This window comes from Carlito syrichta, unplaced genomic scaffold (genome assembly GCF_000164805.1).
Source record: "Carlito syrichta isolate Samal-C Ts95f unplaced genomic scaffold, Tarsius_syrichta-2.0.1 Scaffold117974, whole genome shotgun sequence".
Taxonomy (NCBI): Eukaryota; Metazoa; Chordata; class Mammalia; order Primates; family Tarsiidae; genus Carlito; species Carlito syrichta.
Genome location: NW_007062070.1, coordinates 10,371 through 27,504, shown reverse-complemented (window position 1 = coordinate 27,504; position 17,134 = coordinate 10,371). Strand labels below are relative to the sequence as shown.

The window sequence follows — 17,134 nt, the reverse complement described above, 5'->3', positions numbered from 1 at the left end:
CAAGTTGCCCAGGTGGGTCTCGAACCCGCAGGCTCAGGCAAGCCACTCACCTCAGCCTCCCAAAGCGCGGGATTACAGGCTGAGCCACCGAGCCCGGCTTGGACCACTCTTTATAGATTGTATCCACTCCACTGTAGTGGGCTCCTGACTCAAGCCATCCAGCATGACCAACCATCTATCGTGTGTAAGTTGCTATGGAGAATTCAAAGTTGAACAAAGTCAGCTTTCAGGAGCTCCAAGAGCTGGTTTGCCTGGAGGTCTAGGCACTGTGGTGGAATGCCAAGAGATAAGGTTGGCGAGACAGGTTGGGGCAAGGACACGGTGGGGCTTGAATGCCATCGGAGAGGCAGGTTGGTAAAGTCTTGTGCACAGGAAGTAAAAAGCATGGGAGACGGAACCCCAGAAAATCATACCTTCTTGGGTCCTGAAGTCATCTTCCGCGAAGACGTTAAAGTCGCCACACAGCCCACAGGTCTTGTTGAAGTATCTGTCTGACAGCAGGACCTGAAAGTTGCCCTCACCGTCGATCCTGGCCACAAAGCCATAGGCCTCGCTGGACAGCTTGTAGTGCGCAGCCTCCGTTTCCAGATAGAGCCCCTTGGAGGCGTAGGGCACGGAGACTCTGGAGGGTGAAGGACAAGTTCGGACGTGGGCATCTCATGCCCGTTTGGGATGGCCTTCCACCTTCAACCCCAGCTCCGTATTGTTAGGGTTCAGAACAGGGTGCCGAGTGGCTGAGGGCCTAGACCGGCAGTTGAGAGGTCTGGCTGTCACCCAGCCCCGCTGCTCACTTCCTCTGGGCATACTACTTCCTCCCTCGGCCCGAGCTTCTTCATCTGAAAAATGAGGGGATCCCCGGGACCTTTCTAACTCGGACACTCTGGACTTACCCGTGGTCGCCCTGCGTCACGGTACCGTTGACAAACACGCGGATGTCAAAAAACTCCCCGAGGTACACGGAGAGGCTCTCTCTCTTGCCATCTTGGAAGTCCACTGAAAGGAAAGAGTCAGTAGTAGTGATATCACCCCCAACAAAGTTAACAAATGTGTTAATAACCATTATCCCTAGAAGCTTATCTCAGTGGAAAACTCCCTCCCAAAATGTAACAGATGGGCCAAAAAATGTAACAAAAATTTCCCTAAAAAATCCCACTTAGTTATTTTTCCATCCCCTCTATATCTATATCCATTATGTGTATGTGTTTAACTCTGCCAGCCAAGTTGGAGTGCAATGGCAGCCTTGAATTCCTGGGCTCGAGTTATCCTCCTGCATCAGCCTCCTGAGTAGCTGGGCCTACAGACACACACCAATATGCCTAGCTAATTTTTCTCTTTTTCATAGAGACAGGTCTCGCTCTGCTGCCCAGGTATGTCTCAAACTCCTAGCCACAAGCGATCCTCCCGCCTCGGCCTCCCAAAGTGTTAGGATCACAGGCACGAGTCACTCCACCCAGCCTAACAATAATTATGGAGTTACTTCTAGATACACAGCCCCTGGGTGGGCTCTTGTATATCACAAAAGAAAAATGTAAAAGTGTGATCTCTTGCTTCTGGGAGTTTATAATGTCGCTATGAAGATAAAACAAACATGCAGCAAGTAGCTACACTGTGAGGCGCAAACCAGAGCAACGGTGTGAGTCTCTGGCAACAGGTACTCTAGGACGGTGCTATCTAAGGAAATAGCTAAGGACAGCCCACATCGGGATCCCTGGGCTGTTGTTTAAAATAGAGATTTCAGGCCGGGCTCGGTGGCTCAGCCTGTAATCCCAGCACTTTGGGAGGCCGAGGTGGGTGGATTGCCTGAGCCTGCAGGTGAGAGACCCAAGAGATTAAAAAAAAACTCAAAAAAGAACTATTACTATATGAATTCTGCAACCGCTGCTAGCAGTGTGTGAATGTTAAGCAATAAGCCCCTTCCGGACATTCCTTTGTTTAAATTGTGGTAGCCTCTGTGGCGTCTCTGTCCTGGTAAGCTCGGTGTTGTTTCAAACCTCCTGCCTGCTCACTAAACCTAGCTTATCTGGCATTCCATTCCGCCCGTTTGGCAGTTACTTGTCCATCACAAGTAACTAAACCTGAGCTGGCGCAAATCGAACTTAAATCAACCAATCAAAGTCTTTGTAACTGTGTCATATAGTTTTTATCCAACCCTGTGTGCACAAGTTTGTAAAGCCACCCCACCCCTTCAGAATTATGTATAAAAGGTGCGTGTTAGCCTGGGTCGGGGCTCTCTCGTCCCTGAAGCTGCTGCATCGGCTTCAAACGTGAGCCCAGCCTCAAGTCTGAATAAAGACCCTCGTGTGTTTGCATCAGAGCTGGCTCTTTAGTGGTCTCTCGGATTTTGAATTGTGGGTTTAACACAGGTTTGAGACCAGCCCGGGCAACTTGGAGAGACTTCGTCTCTACAATAAAAAAAAAATTAGCCAGGCATAGTAGCGTGCACCCGTAGTTCTGGCTACTGGGAAGGCGGAAGGATCGCCAGAGCCCAGCAGCAGGTCAACGCTGGGGTGGCCGTGAGTGTGCCACTGCACTCCAACCTGGATGACAGAGTGAGACTTCAACTAAAAATAATAATAATAATAAATAAATAAAATAAAACGGAGATTCATGAGTCCTGCCTCAGTTTGCTGAATCTGCTTCTCTGGGAGTTTAGAGGTGGTGGAGGTCAAGGGCTTCACACAGTGCGTGGAACTCGATAAGGACATGGTGGGACATGTTGCCACTGGAGCTATCTGAATGGCATGTGATTCAACACATGATAAAAGAGTCTCTGACCACCATGTGGCTGTGAGGCGTAGCAGAGAGATAAGGTGGTGGTTGGCTGTGAGAAGAAGAGGATACAGGCAAGAGATTATTTTCAGAACACTATCAGAGCTCAACAGTTCACCGCTTCTCTCTGCGAATGGCCACTTGTGCTGGGCCCTTGGTGTTCAAAGAGAACAGATGAGAGAGGAGGGGACCAGAAGGGTCGACATCGAGTCTGCTCTCTAGCCTTGGAGGCTGAGAAATCGATGGACGTGGGGAAGATGACAGGTAGCCAGAGGAGACGGACAGCTCAAAAGTGGAGCACAGTGTCCTGAAGGAAAGGGGCACGGGACCCAGGGGGAAGCGTTAGCTTTGGAAATGAGCAAACATCTCTTCTCCCGGGAGGGGTGGGGAATGTGCACTCCAGCTCCTCAGCAGAAGGGCAAAGGTGTCTGTGGAACCGAGCCCAGGAAACCTTGAGGGTCTGTTGACTTGGTGTGTGGCTGCCAGGGTCAGGGCCACGGGGACAGAAATCAAGGGGGTCTTCTCACTCCAGCCAGGGTCTGGGGTGGACTGAGACTGCAGGAGGAGCATAACCACCTGGTAAACACACACACACACACACACACACACACACACACACACACACGTGTGCACACTCAAACATACACATGCACATGCATACTCGAATACAAAAAATACACAGACACAGACACTCCAAACCAACCCAAATGAGCTACAAAATAGACTTGTTCTTGGTGACATCTCAGGGAAGGCTATCCTATGTAAACAACTGGTCCATTCTAAGAACAGAGGCTTGGCAGGGCACGGTGGCTCACGCCTGTAATTCCAGCACTTTGGGAGGCTGAAGTAAGAGAACTGTCTGAGCCTAAGTGTTCGAGATCAGTGTGGACAACTTGGCAAGACCTCGTGTCTACAATAAATCGAAAAAGTTAGCCAGGTGTGGTGACACGTGCCTGTAGTTCCGGCTACCTGGAGGGCCGTGGCCGTGAGCGTGCCACTGCACTCCAGCCTGGGCGCCAGAATGAGACTCCTACTCAAAAAAAAGAATAGAGGCTCGAGTCATGTGCCATTAGCAGTTCAGCAGCCATCAGGAAAAGCCCACAGGCCACCACAGGCCACAAACCACATCCTGCAGCGCCCCAGACCAGCGCGGCTGAGGAAACGGAGGCACCCACCACGCTAAAGGAGCTTCATCCTGACAGAGCTGCGGAATCCGCCCGCCCTGCGTTGTTTTCACTTGCGGCAGTTGTTGCCGCAAGCAAATCTTTAGAAGTCGAAGTAACTTTCTGACAGCTAGACATTAGCCATTGAAAAACAAACAGAACTGGAGAGACGTGGGATCCAGTAAATAGAGTGATTTTTAAATTTTTAATTGGTTTATCAGTCACGGCCGAACCTGACAGGTATATGGAGGTGGTATTCTTTCAACTTCTCTGGGTGTTTGGAATTCCCACAACAAAATGCTGAAAAAACAAACAAATGGGCTGGCCAGGCGGCTGCCCCAGTTTGCAACCTTCCCCAGCCCCCCAGCTCCCTGGTCTTTGCAACGGACCCCCCCCCAGAGTAAACCCCTCCCTTGGCCTCTTCGGGCTGACACTGGAACACTCCGCACCAGCTGGGGGTGAGGGCATGTGACAGGTCACGCCTCCCCCTGGGGACCTGCTGGAGCAGCAGAAGCCCTGCCTGCTGGAGGATGGACAATGAGCCCACGAGGCCTGGGACTGTGTCCCTGACATCCACTCACCCTGTGTCCTCATCGGTAGAACCCTCCCTCCAGCCCCTCTCACAGGGCAGAGGGACAGGGAGTTCCGCCCCTGTTCTCCGTGACCCGACAGCGCGTTACCTCTGAGCCAAAGGCACTGCCCTCCTGGGAATGGGAAGGCTTCTCTGTGAGCCTTCCCTGGGGGCTTCTCTCAGAATGGGTGGGCGGGACATCCAGGGACATGTGGGGAATGGATAGGGACCAGGCAGCTCGGCATAAGCCACGACCCTGCAGCCACTGATCTATAGTTCTTAGGGGACCTCGAAGATGTAAATCCCCCAAGAAAGCCCCTTATTCCACAGGAGGTCGGGCTGAACAGGGGTCCCAGGAAAGCCCAGAGGTCACTATCTCTACAAGGTTCAAAAGTAGGGCCTGCGAGATTGAACGAGCCAAGGAATCTGCAGAAAATCAAATACCAGAGAACCAAGAGAAATGTGGGGGATGGTGGGGAGCCCAGACCTTCCCAAGTAAATGAAGGAGGAAGCCCACCCAGCTTGCAGACCTGGGGTCCAGCCAGGAGGCGGACGCCTGGGGGAACCGGCCCACAGTCCCAGAGCTCATAAGTGATGATGGAGCCGGGACTTGGGCCAGTGCTGCTGTATTTAAAGGGCTCCTCTGGGCGGCCCAGGATCAGCGTCAGGAAGTCCAAGAGGAGGCCTTGGGCCTTCAGTGAAGACTGACCGGCGAGAGCCTGTGGAATTCCTGGCCCTGGACGGCAGAGGGGGTCTTAAGCGCAGTCAGTCCCCCACCAGAGCCAAGGAAATGGCCAGGGGACTTGTGGAAACGTGACCTGCAGAAGTCTGCTGTTCGGAGAAACATACTATGGCAGTGAGAAGCGTCTTGGAGTTCACCTTAATGAGTGGTTCTGGAACTCTTGCTCAGAATGTGTGTAAAAACACAATTTCACACACATGTCGTTTCACATAATAGTTATCCTATGTGCCAAGCACTCTGATAATATTTTCTATCCTATTCTATTTAATCTTTTAAATGATAGTTACAACCATTAAATCAAGCTTAGAGGCCAAGCACGGTGGCTCACGCTTGTCATCCCAGCACTTTCAGAGGCCGAGGTAAGAGGATTGCCTAAACCCAGGAGTTCAAGACCAGCCTGAACAATATGACGAGACCTTGCCTCTACAATAATTAAAAAAATTAGCCAGGTGTGGTGGCACCCGCCCATAGTTCCAGCTACTTGGAAGGCAGAGGTGGAAGGATCACCTAAACCCAGCAGGTTAAAGCTGCAGTGGTCATGATTGTGTCACTGCACTCCAGCCTGGGAAACAGAGACCCCAACTCCATTTTTTAAAAAATTAATCTTAGGTCCGGGCTTGGTCACTCAAGCCTGTAATCCCAGTACTTTGGGAGGCCAAGGTGAAGGGATTGCCTGAGCCTGCGGGTTTAAGGCCAGCCTGGGCAACTTGGTGCGACTTCATCTCTACAATAAAAATCAAAATAAATTAGCCGGGTGTGGTAGCATTTGCCTACAGTTCTGGCTCCTCGGAAGGCTGAGGCGGAGGGATCGCCGGAGCCCAGCAGGTCGAGGCTGCAGTGGCCACGAGCACTTCAGCCTGGGCGATGAAATGAGTCTCCAACTCCAAAAAAAAAGAGAAATTGCCAGTGATCCCAGGAGTCACACTCTACAGATTCCCACTTAGCAATCTGTAAACTGTCAGGAAAAGAGGGGCACTTGTCTCCCAAGAGACAAGACACATCAGCAAGGCACACCCCAGAGCTCCTGCCAAACCTGTTGAACCCGGCTGAGGGAGGAGCCAAGTCCCTCTCCCCCATGTTGGAGTGAGAGGCATCCCAGCTTCCCCAGGCTTCAATGCGGACTCACTCCTCTGTATCTTCAGTGAACCCCCCACACTCCCGAGTTCGATTTTGATGCAAGCGACCCAGCCCTCCAAACTCTGAGGAAAGAGATCTGGCGTGACCTCGCCACGTTACGGCCACGGAAACAGAGTCTCCCACTGGGGAAGTGACTCAGCAGGTTGTTGGTCGTGGCTCTCACTTGGCTGGTTTGGGAGCCCGACCCCGCAGCCACAGCTTGAGAAGAGCCGTCCCTACGGCACAGGAGAAAGCAGGACACGCAGGGTCTCCCTCAGGCCCCTGTGCGGACTGGCTGGGAGCCGGGTAGTCTTGGCCTCAGACCCTGGAGCCTGCCTGGCCAGGAGCCGGGATCGAGGACAGGGGTCTGCCCCTCTGCACCAGGTGGTGCTTCGTGTGCGGACGTAAACACTTTGCCCAGGATGTGAACAATCCACAGGCACTGGGAGAGGAAGGTGGAGTTACAATTTAGGATCAAGGAAACAGGATGTCACCAGAGAACAATGGGCAGAGGTGTTTATGGACGTAAAAACTGAAGCCGCGGGGTCCCATTCTGGATTCCCCTCCCGTGACTCAGCGCGCCTGTCTCCCCTGCAGCAACAGTGCCAGCCCACCCCTCAGATTCGTCCTCTTTCCCCCACACCCCTACACCACCACGGCCAAAAGGAAAATAGGCCGCCTTTTCTCTATGATGAGGAAACCAATCTGCATTAAAGTATGTTTCATCTGTTTCCCTGAAAACGGACACTTCACGAGAGCCGGTTGCTTATAAGAGAAGAATAGTGATCCCATGTGAGACCCCTCCTGGCAATTTCCTTTTTTTTTTTTTTTTCTTTGGAGTTGGAGTCTCACTCTGTCACCAGGCTGGAGTGCAGGGGCACACTCACGGCCACCCCAGCGTTGACCTGCTGGGCTCCAGTGATCCTTCCACCTCAGCCTTCCAAGTAACCGGAACTACAGGCGCGTACCCCATGTTGGAGTGAGAGGCATCCCAGCTTGCCCAGGCTTCAGTGTTCCCCGTGGGGAATCCCACTGCGATGTTTTGAAGCAGAGAGGCCTTCCTCAGTCCTTCAAATTCCTCCCTGGCCACTGAAACCCAGAAAAAAGGGTGGCCAGAGAGGCCAGGCCTCTGGGCCAAACCTGTGTAGGGGGCAAGAGGTCGGGGTGGGAGTGCAATTGACGCACCCTGACCTCGGTAGAAAGGCCCAAGGGCTCAGTCGCCCTTGTCCGACAGGTGAACATCCTGTTAAGCCGGCCACTTTCAACCACTCAGATTAGATAGCCCATCACACCGTCAAGTGACAGATCCCACTCAATCCTCACACTACGTCCATTTTAAAGACGAGGAAACGAGACTGAGAAGATGCACCTGCCCTAAGAACCCTCAGTGGAGAGGAGGAGCAGCGAACACAGGCTTCCTGGCCCCAGCGATGGCTCTTTCTGTGCCTCTGTCACCTGCTGGAGGCAGAGTCCCCAGATCCGGGGGACGAAAAGCAGCCCATGAGCGCAGGTGGATGGGCCTTGCTGGAACACGAGCTGATTCCAGAGAGACAGACTGAAATGGTCAAGAGGGTTTCCTGGAGGAGGTGACAGGGACGGCCCGGGGCCACCGACACAGCCTGCACTTCTCTACCTGGGAGGGCTCCCCTGGAGTAGGAGGGGTCTCAGATCGGGCTTAAGTAGGGGGAGGAGGCTTTTCCAGCATGCGGGTTTGGTTCCCTGAGCCCAGAACAGGAGCTCTGTGCCAGGCACCAAGGCAAGGTTATGTACCGCTTACAAACCCATCTCAGGCGGGGAGCCCACAGCAGAACTGAGTGAAAACGGGTCCTGGTTAGGCATGGTGGCTCACACCTGCAATCCCAGCATGGTGGGAGACCGAAGTAGGAGGGTTGTTTGAGTCCAGGAGTTCAAGACCAGCCTGGCCAGCATAGTGAGACCTTGTCTCTACAAAAAAACCAAAAAACGAGCTGAGTGTGGCCATGCAGGCCTGCGGAAGGATTGCCGGGGACCAGGAGGTTGAGCCATGATGGTCGTGATCGTGCCACAGCACTCCAGCCTGGGCGACAGAGTGAGACCTCCACTCAAAAATAAAAATAACAATAAAACTAAATAAATGAAACAGACCCTGGAGTCAAGATCATAACCTGCTCCAGAGCACCACATCTTCTCCCTAGGGTCCCCCTCCCTGGAGATTCCACTGAAGCCCAGAGCCATAGAGTGGAAACGGTGTCACTATTTCTTCTCTCAGAATCTTCCTCTGGTCACTTCCACCCCTCCATTACCCCAGAGCCATCTCGGGGAGCATCTAGATCGTCTCTGCTGTGACTGCCAAGTAGGAGAAATGCACTTAAATAAACACTGGAGCTCCAGGGTCTGAGGCCAAGGCTACCTGGCTCCTGAGGGCAGAAGGCCTGAGCCTTCAGCTTCCTGAAAGGGAAGTCTCCCAGACCCTCTCCGGCTGCAGGGTGGGAGCCCCACAGCCAGGGTTCAGAACGGCTCCTCCATTTGCCGAGCCCTGGGGATGACTCTGGCCCATCCGCCGCCGGCCTGGTCCCTCTGGCCAGGGCCCCTGCCTCCTCTCTCCTTCTCGCGACCGTCTGAGCAAAGCACCAGCTCCCTCTCGACCCTTCCCTGCTGCACAAGACAACACGAGCGCCTCCCTGCCTGCTGAATGGAGTTGAACTCCCCATCAGACTTCAAGGCCAACACTGCGGCCTCATCCACTCCCACTAAGCTGCAGTCCAGTGCTTCTCAAAGTCCAGTGCCAGACCAGAGGCAGCTGGGACGCTGGGCCACACCGCGAGGCCCCATCTCTACATAACATTTTTTTTTTTTTTTGAGTTGGAGTCTCACTCTGTTGCCCAGACTGGAGTGCAGTGGCCGCTCCCGGCCACCACAGCCTCGACCTGCTGGGCTCCGGTGATCCTTTCGCCTCAGCCTTCCAAGTAGCTGAAACTATAGGTGCATGCTACCATGGTCGGCTAATTTTTGATTTATTGTAGAGTCGAGGTCTCGCCAAGTTGCCCAGACGGGTCTCGAATCCGCGGGCTCAGGCAATCCACTCACCTCAGCCTCCCAAAGGCGCGGGATTACAGGCTGAGCCACCGAGCCCGGCTTCTACATAACATTTTTTAAAAATTAGCTGGGCATGGTGGCACATGCCTGCAGTCCAGAGAGAGAGAGAGAGAGAGAGAGAAAAGAAAGAAAGGAAAGTTTGGATACCCTCCAGATCTTCTGAGTCAGAACTCTAGGGGCAGGGCCCAGCAATCTGTTTGTCACAGCCCTCTGGGGTCCTGATGCACTCTGGAACTTGGGAACCCTTACTCCAGTGAATCTCACTGTCCCCCTACAGGGAGCACCCTCTCCTGTCCTCTCTGCCCAAGCAAAGTCCTTCCCCAAGGTTCCCCACACGCCTCTGCTCGTGTAAATGTCTTCTTCAGTATCGCCATGCGGCCCCCGTTTCATGTTGACAGAGACCCCAGTGAGCACAGGAAACAGAGATGAGCCCTTGAGGGGCTCACAGAGGGGTGGGGGGTGGCAGTGCCCTGAAGTCACGCTGCCACAGGTTTTCCAGCAGAGCCAGGGCAGGTGGCAAAGGTGGCCTAAGGGAGAGGCCATGAGGGAGGAGACACTCACAGCCGTGGCCCGTGCCAGCTGCCTGAGCTCCACGCAGAGCCCAGTCCAGCGCTGGGCACGCAGAGGCCACTTCACCGGTCCCTGTGGATCGGTGGGGTCATGACCCTAGGAGCCCTACAGCCTGGACCTCATGCGAGTGTGTCTGGGGTTGCCAAACTTCGCTCCGGGCCCAACTTGAATCAGGCTCCTCGCAGCCCTTTCTAGACTAGGTTCTGGCGTGGGGCCCTGCCCTTGGTCCACTTCTGCTGGGTCAGTTTAGCAAAACCCCCACCCTTGAGATCTGATCACCCTGACCTGCCTGTCGGTTGGTTGACCGGAGTCCCCTCCCCTCCCCCGGTGGTTCCCCTTAGTGGTTCTCCTCACCGACCACCCCCTGCTCCTTGGCTCTAAATCTCCCTTTTCCTTGTGCTTTTCAGAGTTGAGCCCAGTCTCTCTCCCCTACTGTGAAACCCCCTGCCGCCGTCCCTCCTGAATAAACTCTTCCCCACTTGCTTTGACAAGTGTCACCAACATGTTCTCGTTAACAGTGTGAGCCTGTCCGTCACCATCTCAACTCCCCACAGCCAGACCCCACCTTGGCTGGTTTTGAGACATCCTCCCCACACACATCTGGTAAGTTCTTAGCGTGTGGAGGTCACCAAGCCCTAACTCTCCACCCCCACTCCCAGCCTTGGCAAGTGTCCTCTCTCCTCAGTATGGAGAAAGGTTCCTTCCACCCGAGAGGCCCAAAATCCAGCTCCTCCTTTTGTGATCTGTCAGGCCTCGGGAGGATTACCCAGCCTCCTGGGGACTTGATCCTTCATCTGTAAAATGGGGTGAAAACACATCCCCGAGCTGTTGTGGGGAGCAGAGACAGCATGGAGGCAGTGCCAGCACTCTTCCGGAAAACAGGAGGTGCCCCACGTAGGTTAGACATGCCAAATTCCTTGGACCATCAAGAAAACAGCAGCCAGGCACAATCGCTCAAGTCTGTCATCCCAGCACTTTGTGAGGCCGGGGTGAGAGGACTGCCTGAGTCCACGGGTTTGAGACCAGCCTGGGCAACTTGGTGAGGCCTCATCTCTATAATAGATTTTTTAAAAATTAACCGGATCTGGTGGCACGTGTCTGTAGTTCCAGCTACTTGGAAGGCTGAGACAGAAGGATCGCCGGAGCCCAGCAGGTCGACGCTGGGGTGGCTGTGAGTGTGTCACTGCACTCCAGCCTGGGAGTGAGACTCCAACTCAAAAAAGAAAGAAAGAAAGAAAACAGAGCCGGGCTCGGTGGCTCAGCCTGTAATTCCGTGCCTTTGGGAGGCTGAGGTGAGTGGATGGCCTGAGCCCGCGGGTTCGAGACCCACCTGGGCAACTTGGCGAGACCTCATCTCTACAATAAATCAAAAACCAGCCAGGCGTGGTAGCGCGCACCTGTAGTTCCAGCTACTCAGAAGGCTGAGCAGAAGGATCGCCGGAGCCCAGTAGGTCGAGGCTGCGGTGGCCGGGAGCGGCCACTGCACTCCAGTCTGGGCGACAGAGTGAGACTCCGACTCAAAAAAAAAACAAAACAAAAGAAAGAAAGAAAGAAAACAGCCAAGAGCCTTCCTTTTTGCACGGAACCTGCACGCTGCAACGCACCTTCTAGCTCATCATTGTTCCTCAAGCTTCAGAGCTCCCAGAGCACCCCTTCGACCCAGAGCCACGGACACAGCCACCAAAGATGCAGAGCGACTCTCTCCACCCCGCCCGGCTCCCGTGGGGCGCGACCCGGGAAAGCCAAGGGAAGCCACGCACCACGGAAAGGCCGGTCCCTCCATGTCCTCAGCAACCACCGTTGAGTTCAGGCTCTGTCGCCAGAGTGGCAGCCCCCACACTGGGGCTCAGCTCAGCCCAGCCGGCCCCTCTCTGAGCTCCACACCCTGTGGCCCGGGACTCACCAAAAAACGAGAAGGAGCGTCCCTGGCAGTCGCCTGCCAGGAGGTAGCTGCAGCGTCCTGCAAAGCTGTACATGCTGCCATCAAAGGTGTTGACGAAGTCAGCTCCGAAGAGGCTGCATCGGGCCATTGGCGACTTGCCGTGTGTCCCTTCGGTGCAAAGGACTCCTAGAGGAAGAGGCCACAGGTGAGCACCCCTGAGACCTCCAGCCCAAACCTCTCTGGATGCTTCTGGTAGAAATTGGGCTGTACTTTCCGTCCTTAAAAACACTCCAGCTGACCGGGCTCGGTGGCTCAGCCTATCATCCTGCGCCTTTGGGAGGCTGAGGTGAGTGGATTGCCTGAGCCCGCGGGTTCGAGACCCGCCTGGGCAACTTGGCAAGACCTCATCTCTACAATAAATCAAAAGATCAGCCAGGCATGGTAGCACGTGCCTGTAATTCCGGCTACTCGGAAGGCTGAGACGAAAGGATCGCAGGAGCCCAGCAGGTCGAGACTGCGGTGGCCGGGAGTGGCCACTGTACTCCAGTCTGGGCGACTGAGTGAGACTCCAACTCAAAAAAAAAAAAAAAAAAAAAACCACTCCAGCTGTTCCTTTCAGCTCCCCGACTCAACCCAGGACTTATAACAACAATGAAGGACTTGTTTTTCAGGAAATCGATTCGTTTGAATGGCATTTATTTACTGATTTAAGATGTAATCATGCTCATTATTAAAAAGTGTGGAGAATACGGGAGAAAGCACAGAGAAACTAGGTAACTAGAGTTAACATTTCAGTGTTGACTTTTTTATTCTATTCTTTGGCTTATAGAGTTGTGGGTTTTTTACACATTTGGACCATCCCGTGTTTTATAGCATAACCTCCGTTTATCTTTCAGTATGTTGCAAAGAATGTGTCATGCCACTGTATATACTTCCAACTTGGGCTTTTGAGTGGCTACACTGTATTTTGCATGTAAATGTACATAGCATAGCCCCTTATGGTTAGATTCTTAGCATTTTACATATTTTGCAATATTATAAATGGATTGCAATGAACGTCCTTGTACATAAATCTGCTAGTATATCTTGACCATATTAAGTTTGTTTGTTTTTAATTTCTGAGAAAAAGTCTCCCTCTGTCGCCCAAGTCGGAGTAAGGTGGTACAATCATAGCTTATGGCAGCCTGGACTCCCTGGACTCAAGCAATCCTCCCACCTCAGCCTCCTGGGTAGCTGGGATTACCGTGCTTGGCTAATTTTTTAAAATTTATTTTTATTTTTATACAGACGATGTCTCACTATGTTGCTCTGGCTGGTCTTGATCCTCCTGCCCTTGGCCTCCCAAATTGCGAGGGTTACTGGCATGAACCACCATGCTCAGCCCAGATTAAATCTGAAACAGATCTGACTGCGTGCCCAGCATGTAGAATCGATGAAGTGTTAACTCCTCCCGTCATGTGCTAACTCCCTCACTGTGTGTGTGTGTGTGTGTGTGTGTGTGTGTGTGTGTGTGTGTGTGTTGGCAGGTGGTGGGAACCACAGTAGAAGCGAGCTGAGCGGTCTAGGTCCCATGATAAAGGACTCGCCAGGGAGGCAGAGAGTGTGACAAATGTATATTTTTCCCCAGACGAACCTGTGGGCAGCACTCTGCCTCTCTGGGGTCCAAGTGGAGACAGTCAAGGTCAAAAGGCCCTCTGTGTCATCCACAGAGTCAGAATCTCAGCATGGGGAGAAGGGCCGTGTGGTGCAGGGTGCCGCCCGGGGACCCAGGAGAACTGACTTCTGGTCTTGGCTCTGTGTGACTGTGGAGGAGTCATTTCTCCTCTCTGACCCTTCCGAACTCCCCAGGGGCAGGAGGCAGTGCAGGCCCCTGGTCCCTGGGGAATACCAGCCACAGGCCCGGCTCTGCCGAGCCTTCACAGCAGACAGCCAGCACGAGATTAACATGCGGCTGGGCACCCAGGGGAGCTCCAGCCACCCCGTGATCCTGGGAGGCTGTCCCTCCAAATGGCCCTGAGCAGGAGTGAGAGACGGAAGCCCTTTGGCACCTACCTGGCAGGGCGAGGGCCAGGGCAAGCATCATCCTCACAAACCCGGCGGAAGCCATCTGCAGAGAAGCAAGAGAAGAGAGCTGGTTAGGACCACCCAGGTAGGGGCTGCTGGCGGGCGGAAGGAGGAAAACATTCGTTTAAAGCAAGAGAAAAGACTTATCCTCACAGCCCCGCTTTCCCTTTTGAACATGGGCTTCCGGGCCCCCAAAATGCCTCTGGTCAGAGCCAGGCCCAGGAGTAACAATCGCTGTGAGCCAGGACCCTTGGGCTCTCCCCCAGGCCGGGGCGAGGCAGAGGAGGGAGGCTCCGCCTTCTCCTGGCCTCTCTTCAGGCCAGCCACCTCTCTGAGGACTCTAGTCCTCCCGCGCTTAGCGGCAAACCATCCTACACGTACATTCCCACCACTCAGACTTCGAGAACCCTCAGGAACCCCCGATGTGATTGTTTGCTCGTCAGTTTTGCCTGTACCCCAAGAGCCTCCAGGCAGGGTCAGGATTTTTTTGGAATTTCTTGTTTGTTTTTTGAGTTGGAATCTTACTCTGTTGCCCAGGCTGGAGTGCAGTGGCACCATCAAGGTTCACCACAGCCTTGACTTCTCGGGTTCAAGTGATCCTTCCGCCTGTAGCTGGGATGGCACTGCAGGCACACATCGTCACTCCCGGCTAATTTTTTTTTTTTTTTCTGGTAGAGACGAGGTCTCACTAGGTTGCCTAGGATTGTTTCGAACTCCTGGACTCAAGCAGTCCTCTCACCTCGGCCTCTCGAAGGGCTGGGATTACAGGCATGAGCCCCTCACGGCGCTCGGCCCCGTGTGCTGAGCTGATCTGATACACGGACAGGAGTCCGGCAGCCCTGGGCCCGGGCAAGTTTCCCCACTGTGCGACCCCCACCCCAGAGAGGGACAATTGATGCTGGCAGGCAGAGCAGTCCCTGCCACAGCCCCTCTCCTCTGGCAAAGGTTGTTCGATGACGTGCAGAAGCTGTCCCCGGAGAGTCACTGGCGGTGACTCCTTTCCTACCTAAGGCCCCATGCAGCCAAAAAAGGGGAGATCAACCCCATCTCTTACACATCTGTGGACAGAACACCTTGACATGGGACGTGGCCAAGTCTCGGTCTCCTGGCAGGTGTCCCCTCCCCCTCCCAACACACAGGTGCACAAGGCTGCACCCAGAAGGTGCCCAGAGACGAGGGCACAGCTCGTTCCAAGCCCAGATGAAGAGCCACCAAGCAGCGGGACCCACGGTGTGAGGAAGCAGCCGCAGGGCCCCCCCGCGCCCGAGGCAAGCAGAGGAGACGGCGTGAGGATCGCCTCTGGCCTTGAACCTCCCCCCGCCCAAAGGCCTCTGGGTTCAGGATAGCGTCCCCCAGCTCCCCAGGGTGGGGATCAGTTCTGCATCCTCCTCCCCCCGCCGAGCCACTGTCCTTCGAAAAGCTCATACCGGGGACTGGGCTCGGTCACTCAGCCTGTCATCCCAGCACCTTGGGAGGCCGAGGCGCGTGGATGGCCTGAGCCCGCGGGTTCGAGACCAACCCGGGCAACTTGGTGAGCCCCTGTCTCTACAATAAAATTTAAAAATAGCACATGCCTGTCGTTCTGGCTACTTGGAAGGCTGAGGCGGAAGGATCGCAGGAGCCCGGCAGGTCGACGTTGGGGTGGCCGTGAGTGTGCCCCTGCACCCCAGCCTGGGTGATGGAGTGAGACTCCAACTCAAGGGAAAAAAGAAAAGAAAAGCTCATACCTTCCCCTGCGAATGGGGCTGTGGTGTCTCCAAGGTCCCTTGCGAAACTCAGTTGCTGCCGATGGTGCCGCCACCACTAGGCCATGCTCCCGGCAGCTGCAGCGGCCGACCCAGGTCCCCTCCAGCTCTGGAAGGTCTTGCCGTGAAGTCGCCCAGGGCGGTGGCGTCCCCAGAGCTGGGGGAGATAAAGCCCCCGTTGTGACGTCCACCAATACCCTCCCTTCCCGGCCACAATAGCTGTGAGCTGCCACAACAGGGGGTGGCCTCCTTTTAATGACCAGAAGGAAACAATGAAAGGAAATGGTATTAGAAATACCGCCACGCTGATAAGGCTTTGAAACGTGTGGAGAGACCTCCTGGCAGTCGCCTTAACGAACTGCCCACCCTCCCCAAACCCCCCACACTTGGTCTCTGGTTCCCCCGAGTACCCCGCACAGAGAGGGGATGACCCAGATTGCTGGTGGTCCCAGGGCAGGCTGATCCAGGCCAGGGAGGAACCAGACTAGGTCAACACAGCTTTCTGATCCGGCGTCTAGGGCTGGGCTCCAGGGAAGATGGAAAAACACCTCAACCTGAGCCAATGTAGCCGCTGTGTTTGCAGGAAGGAGAACACAAGCACTTCCTGTCCATCCTGCGTGTGCGTGATCCGGTCCTGGGCCCTGACAAACAGTCCATCTGGGGCCCGGCCAGGGTTTAGTGGCAGGTAAAAGGCGAAGGACTTTGCTCACAAGCCCAGGCCTTTGCGCAACGATGGGGAGGAGTTGATTCTAATATTTCTATTATTATTAGATTCTAATAATTCTAACTTGTAAGGATCCTTCCACCCCATGGTGGTCCCCTGACTCCTCCCCAGCATCACACACACACACACACACACACACACCCCAACCCTTCTTCCAGCCTCCCATTCTCAAAAGCCTCCTTCTCAAATCATCTGCTAAACTGACCCCTGCTGAAAGAGGTAGCTGACAAAAAGGGCAGGGCAGGGAGGTGGCTCTCAGCGTAAATTCCAGGCAGCAAGACAAGTTCAAATGTCTTCTCCGCGATACCACTTGCCCTCCGACCTTGAGGAACCGTGATGTCCCCAGCCTCCTACCTGCCCCCACAGGCCAACCCTTCACCACCAGGAAAGGAAGACGAACTCTGCCAAGGAAGAAAAATGGCACAAGGGGCAGTCAGAAAGGACATATGAGTTTTCCTTTTTTTTTTTTTTTTTTTTTTTTTTTGAGTCAAAGAGTCTCACTCTGTTGCCCAGGCTGAGGTGTAGTGGCACACTCATGGCCACCCCAGCCTTGACCTCCTGGACTCAGGTGATCCTTCCACTCCAGCCTTCCAAGTATCTGGAACCACAGGCACGTGCTACCATGACCAGCTAATTTTTTGATGTATGGTAGAGACAAGGTCTCACCAAGTTGCCCAGGCTGGTCTCGAACCCGTGGGCTCAGGCAAATCGCC

General features: G+C 54.3%; 1 protein-coding gene across 1 annotated transcript in view; it reads right to left on the bottom strand.

The window, feature by feature from the left end:
• LOC103249211 (von Willebrand factor-like) overlaps positions 1–15,875 on the bottom strand; it is a 28,545-nt gene extending 12,670 nt beyond the window's left edge. The window contains exons 1-5 of the mRNA XM_021707443.1: positions 15,680–15,875; positions 13,941–13,995; positions 11,910–12,074; positions 891–993; positions 414–622 (exon numbers count right to left, since the gene is read on the bottom strand). Coding sequence (XP_021563118.1) covers positions 414–622; positions 891–993; positions 11,910–12,074; positions 13,941–13,995 — 532 coding nt within the window. The 5' untranslated portion in view covers positions 15,680–15,875. The remainder of the gene's footprint in view (positions 1–413; positions 623–890; positions 994–11,909; positions 12,075–13,940; positions 13,996–15,679) is intronic.
• Positions 15,876–17,134: the final 1,259 nt, after the last annotated feature.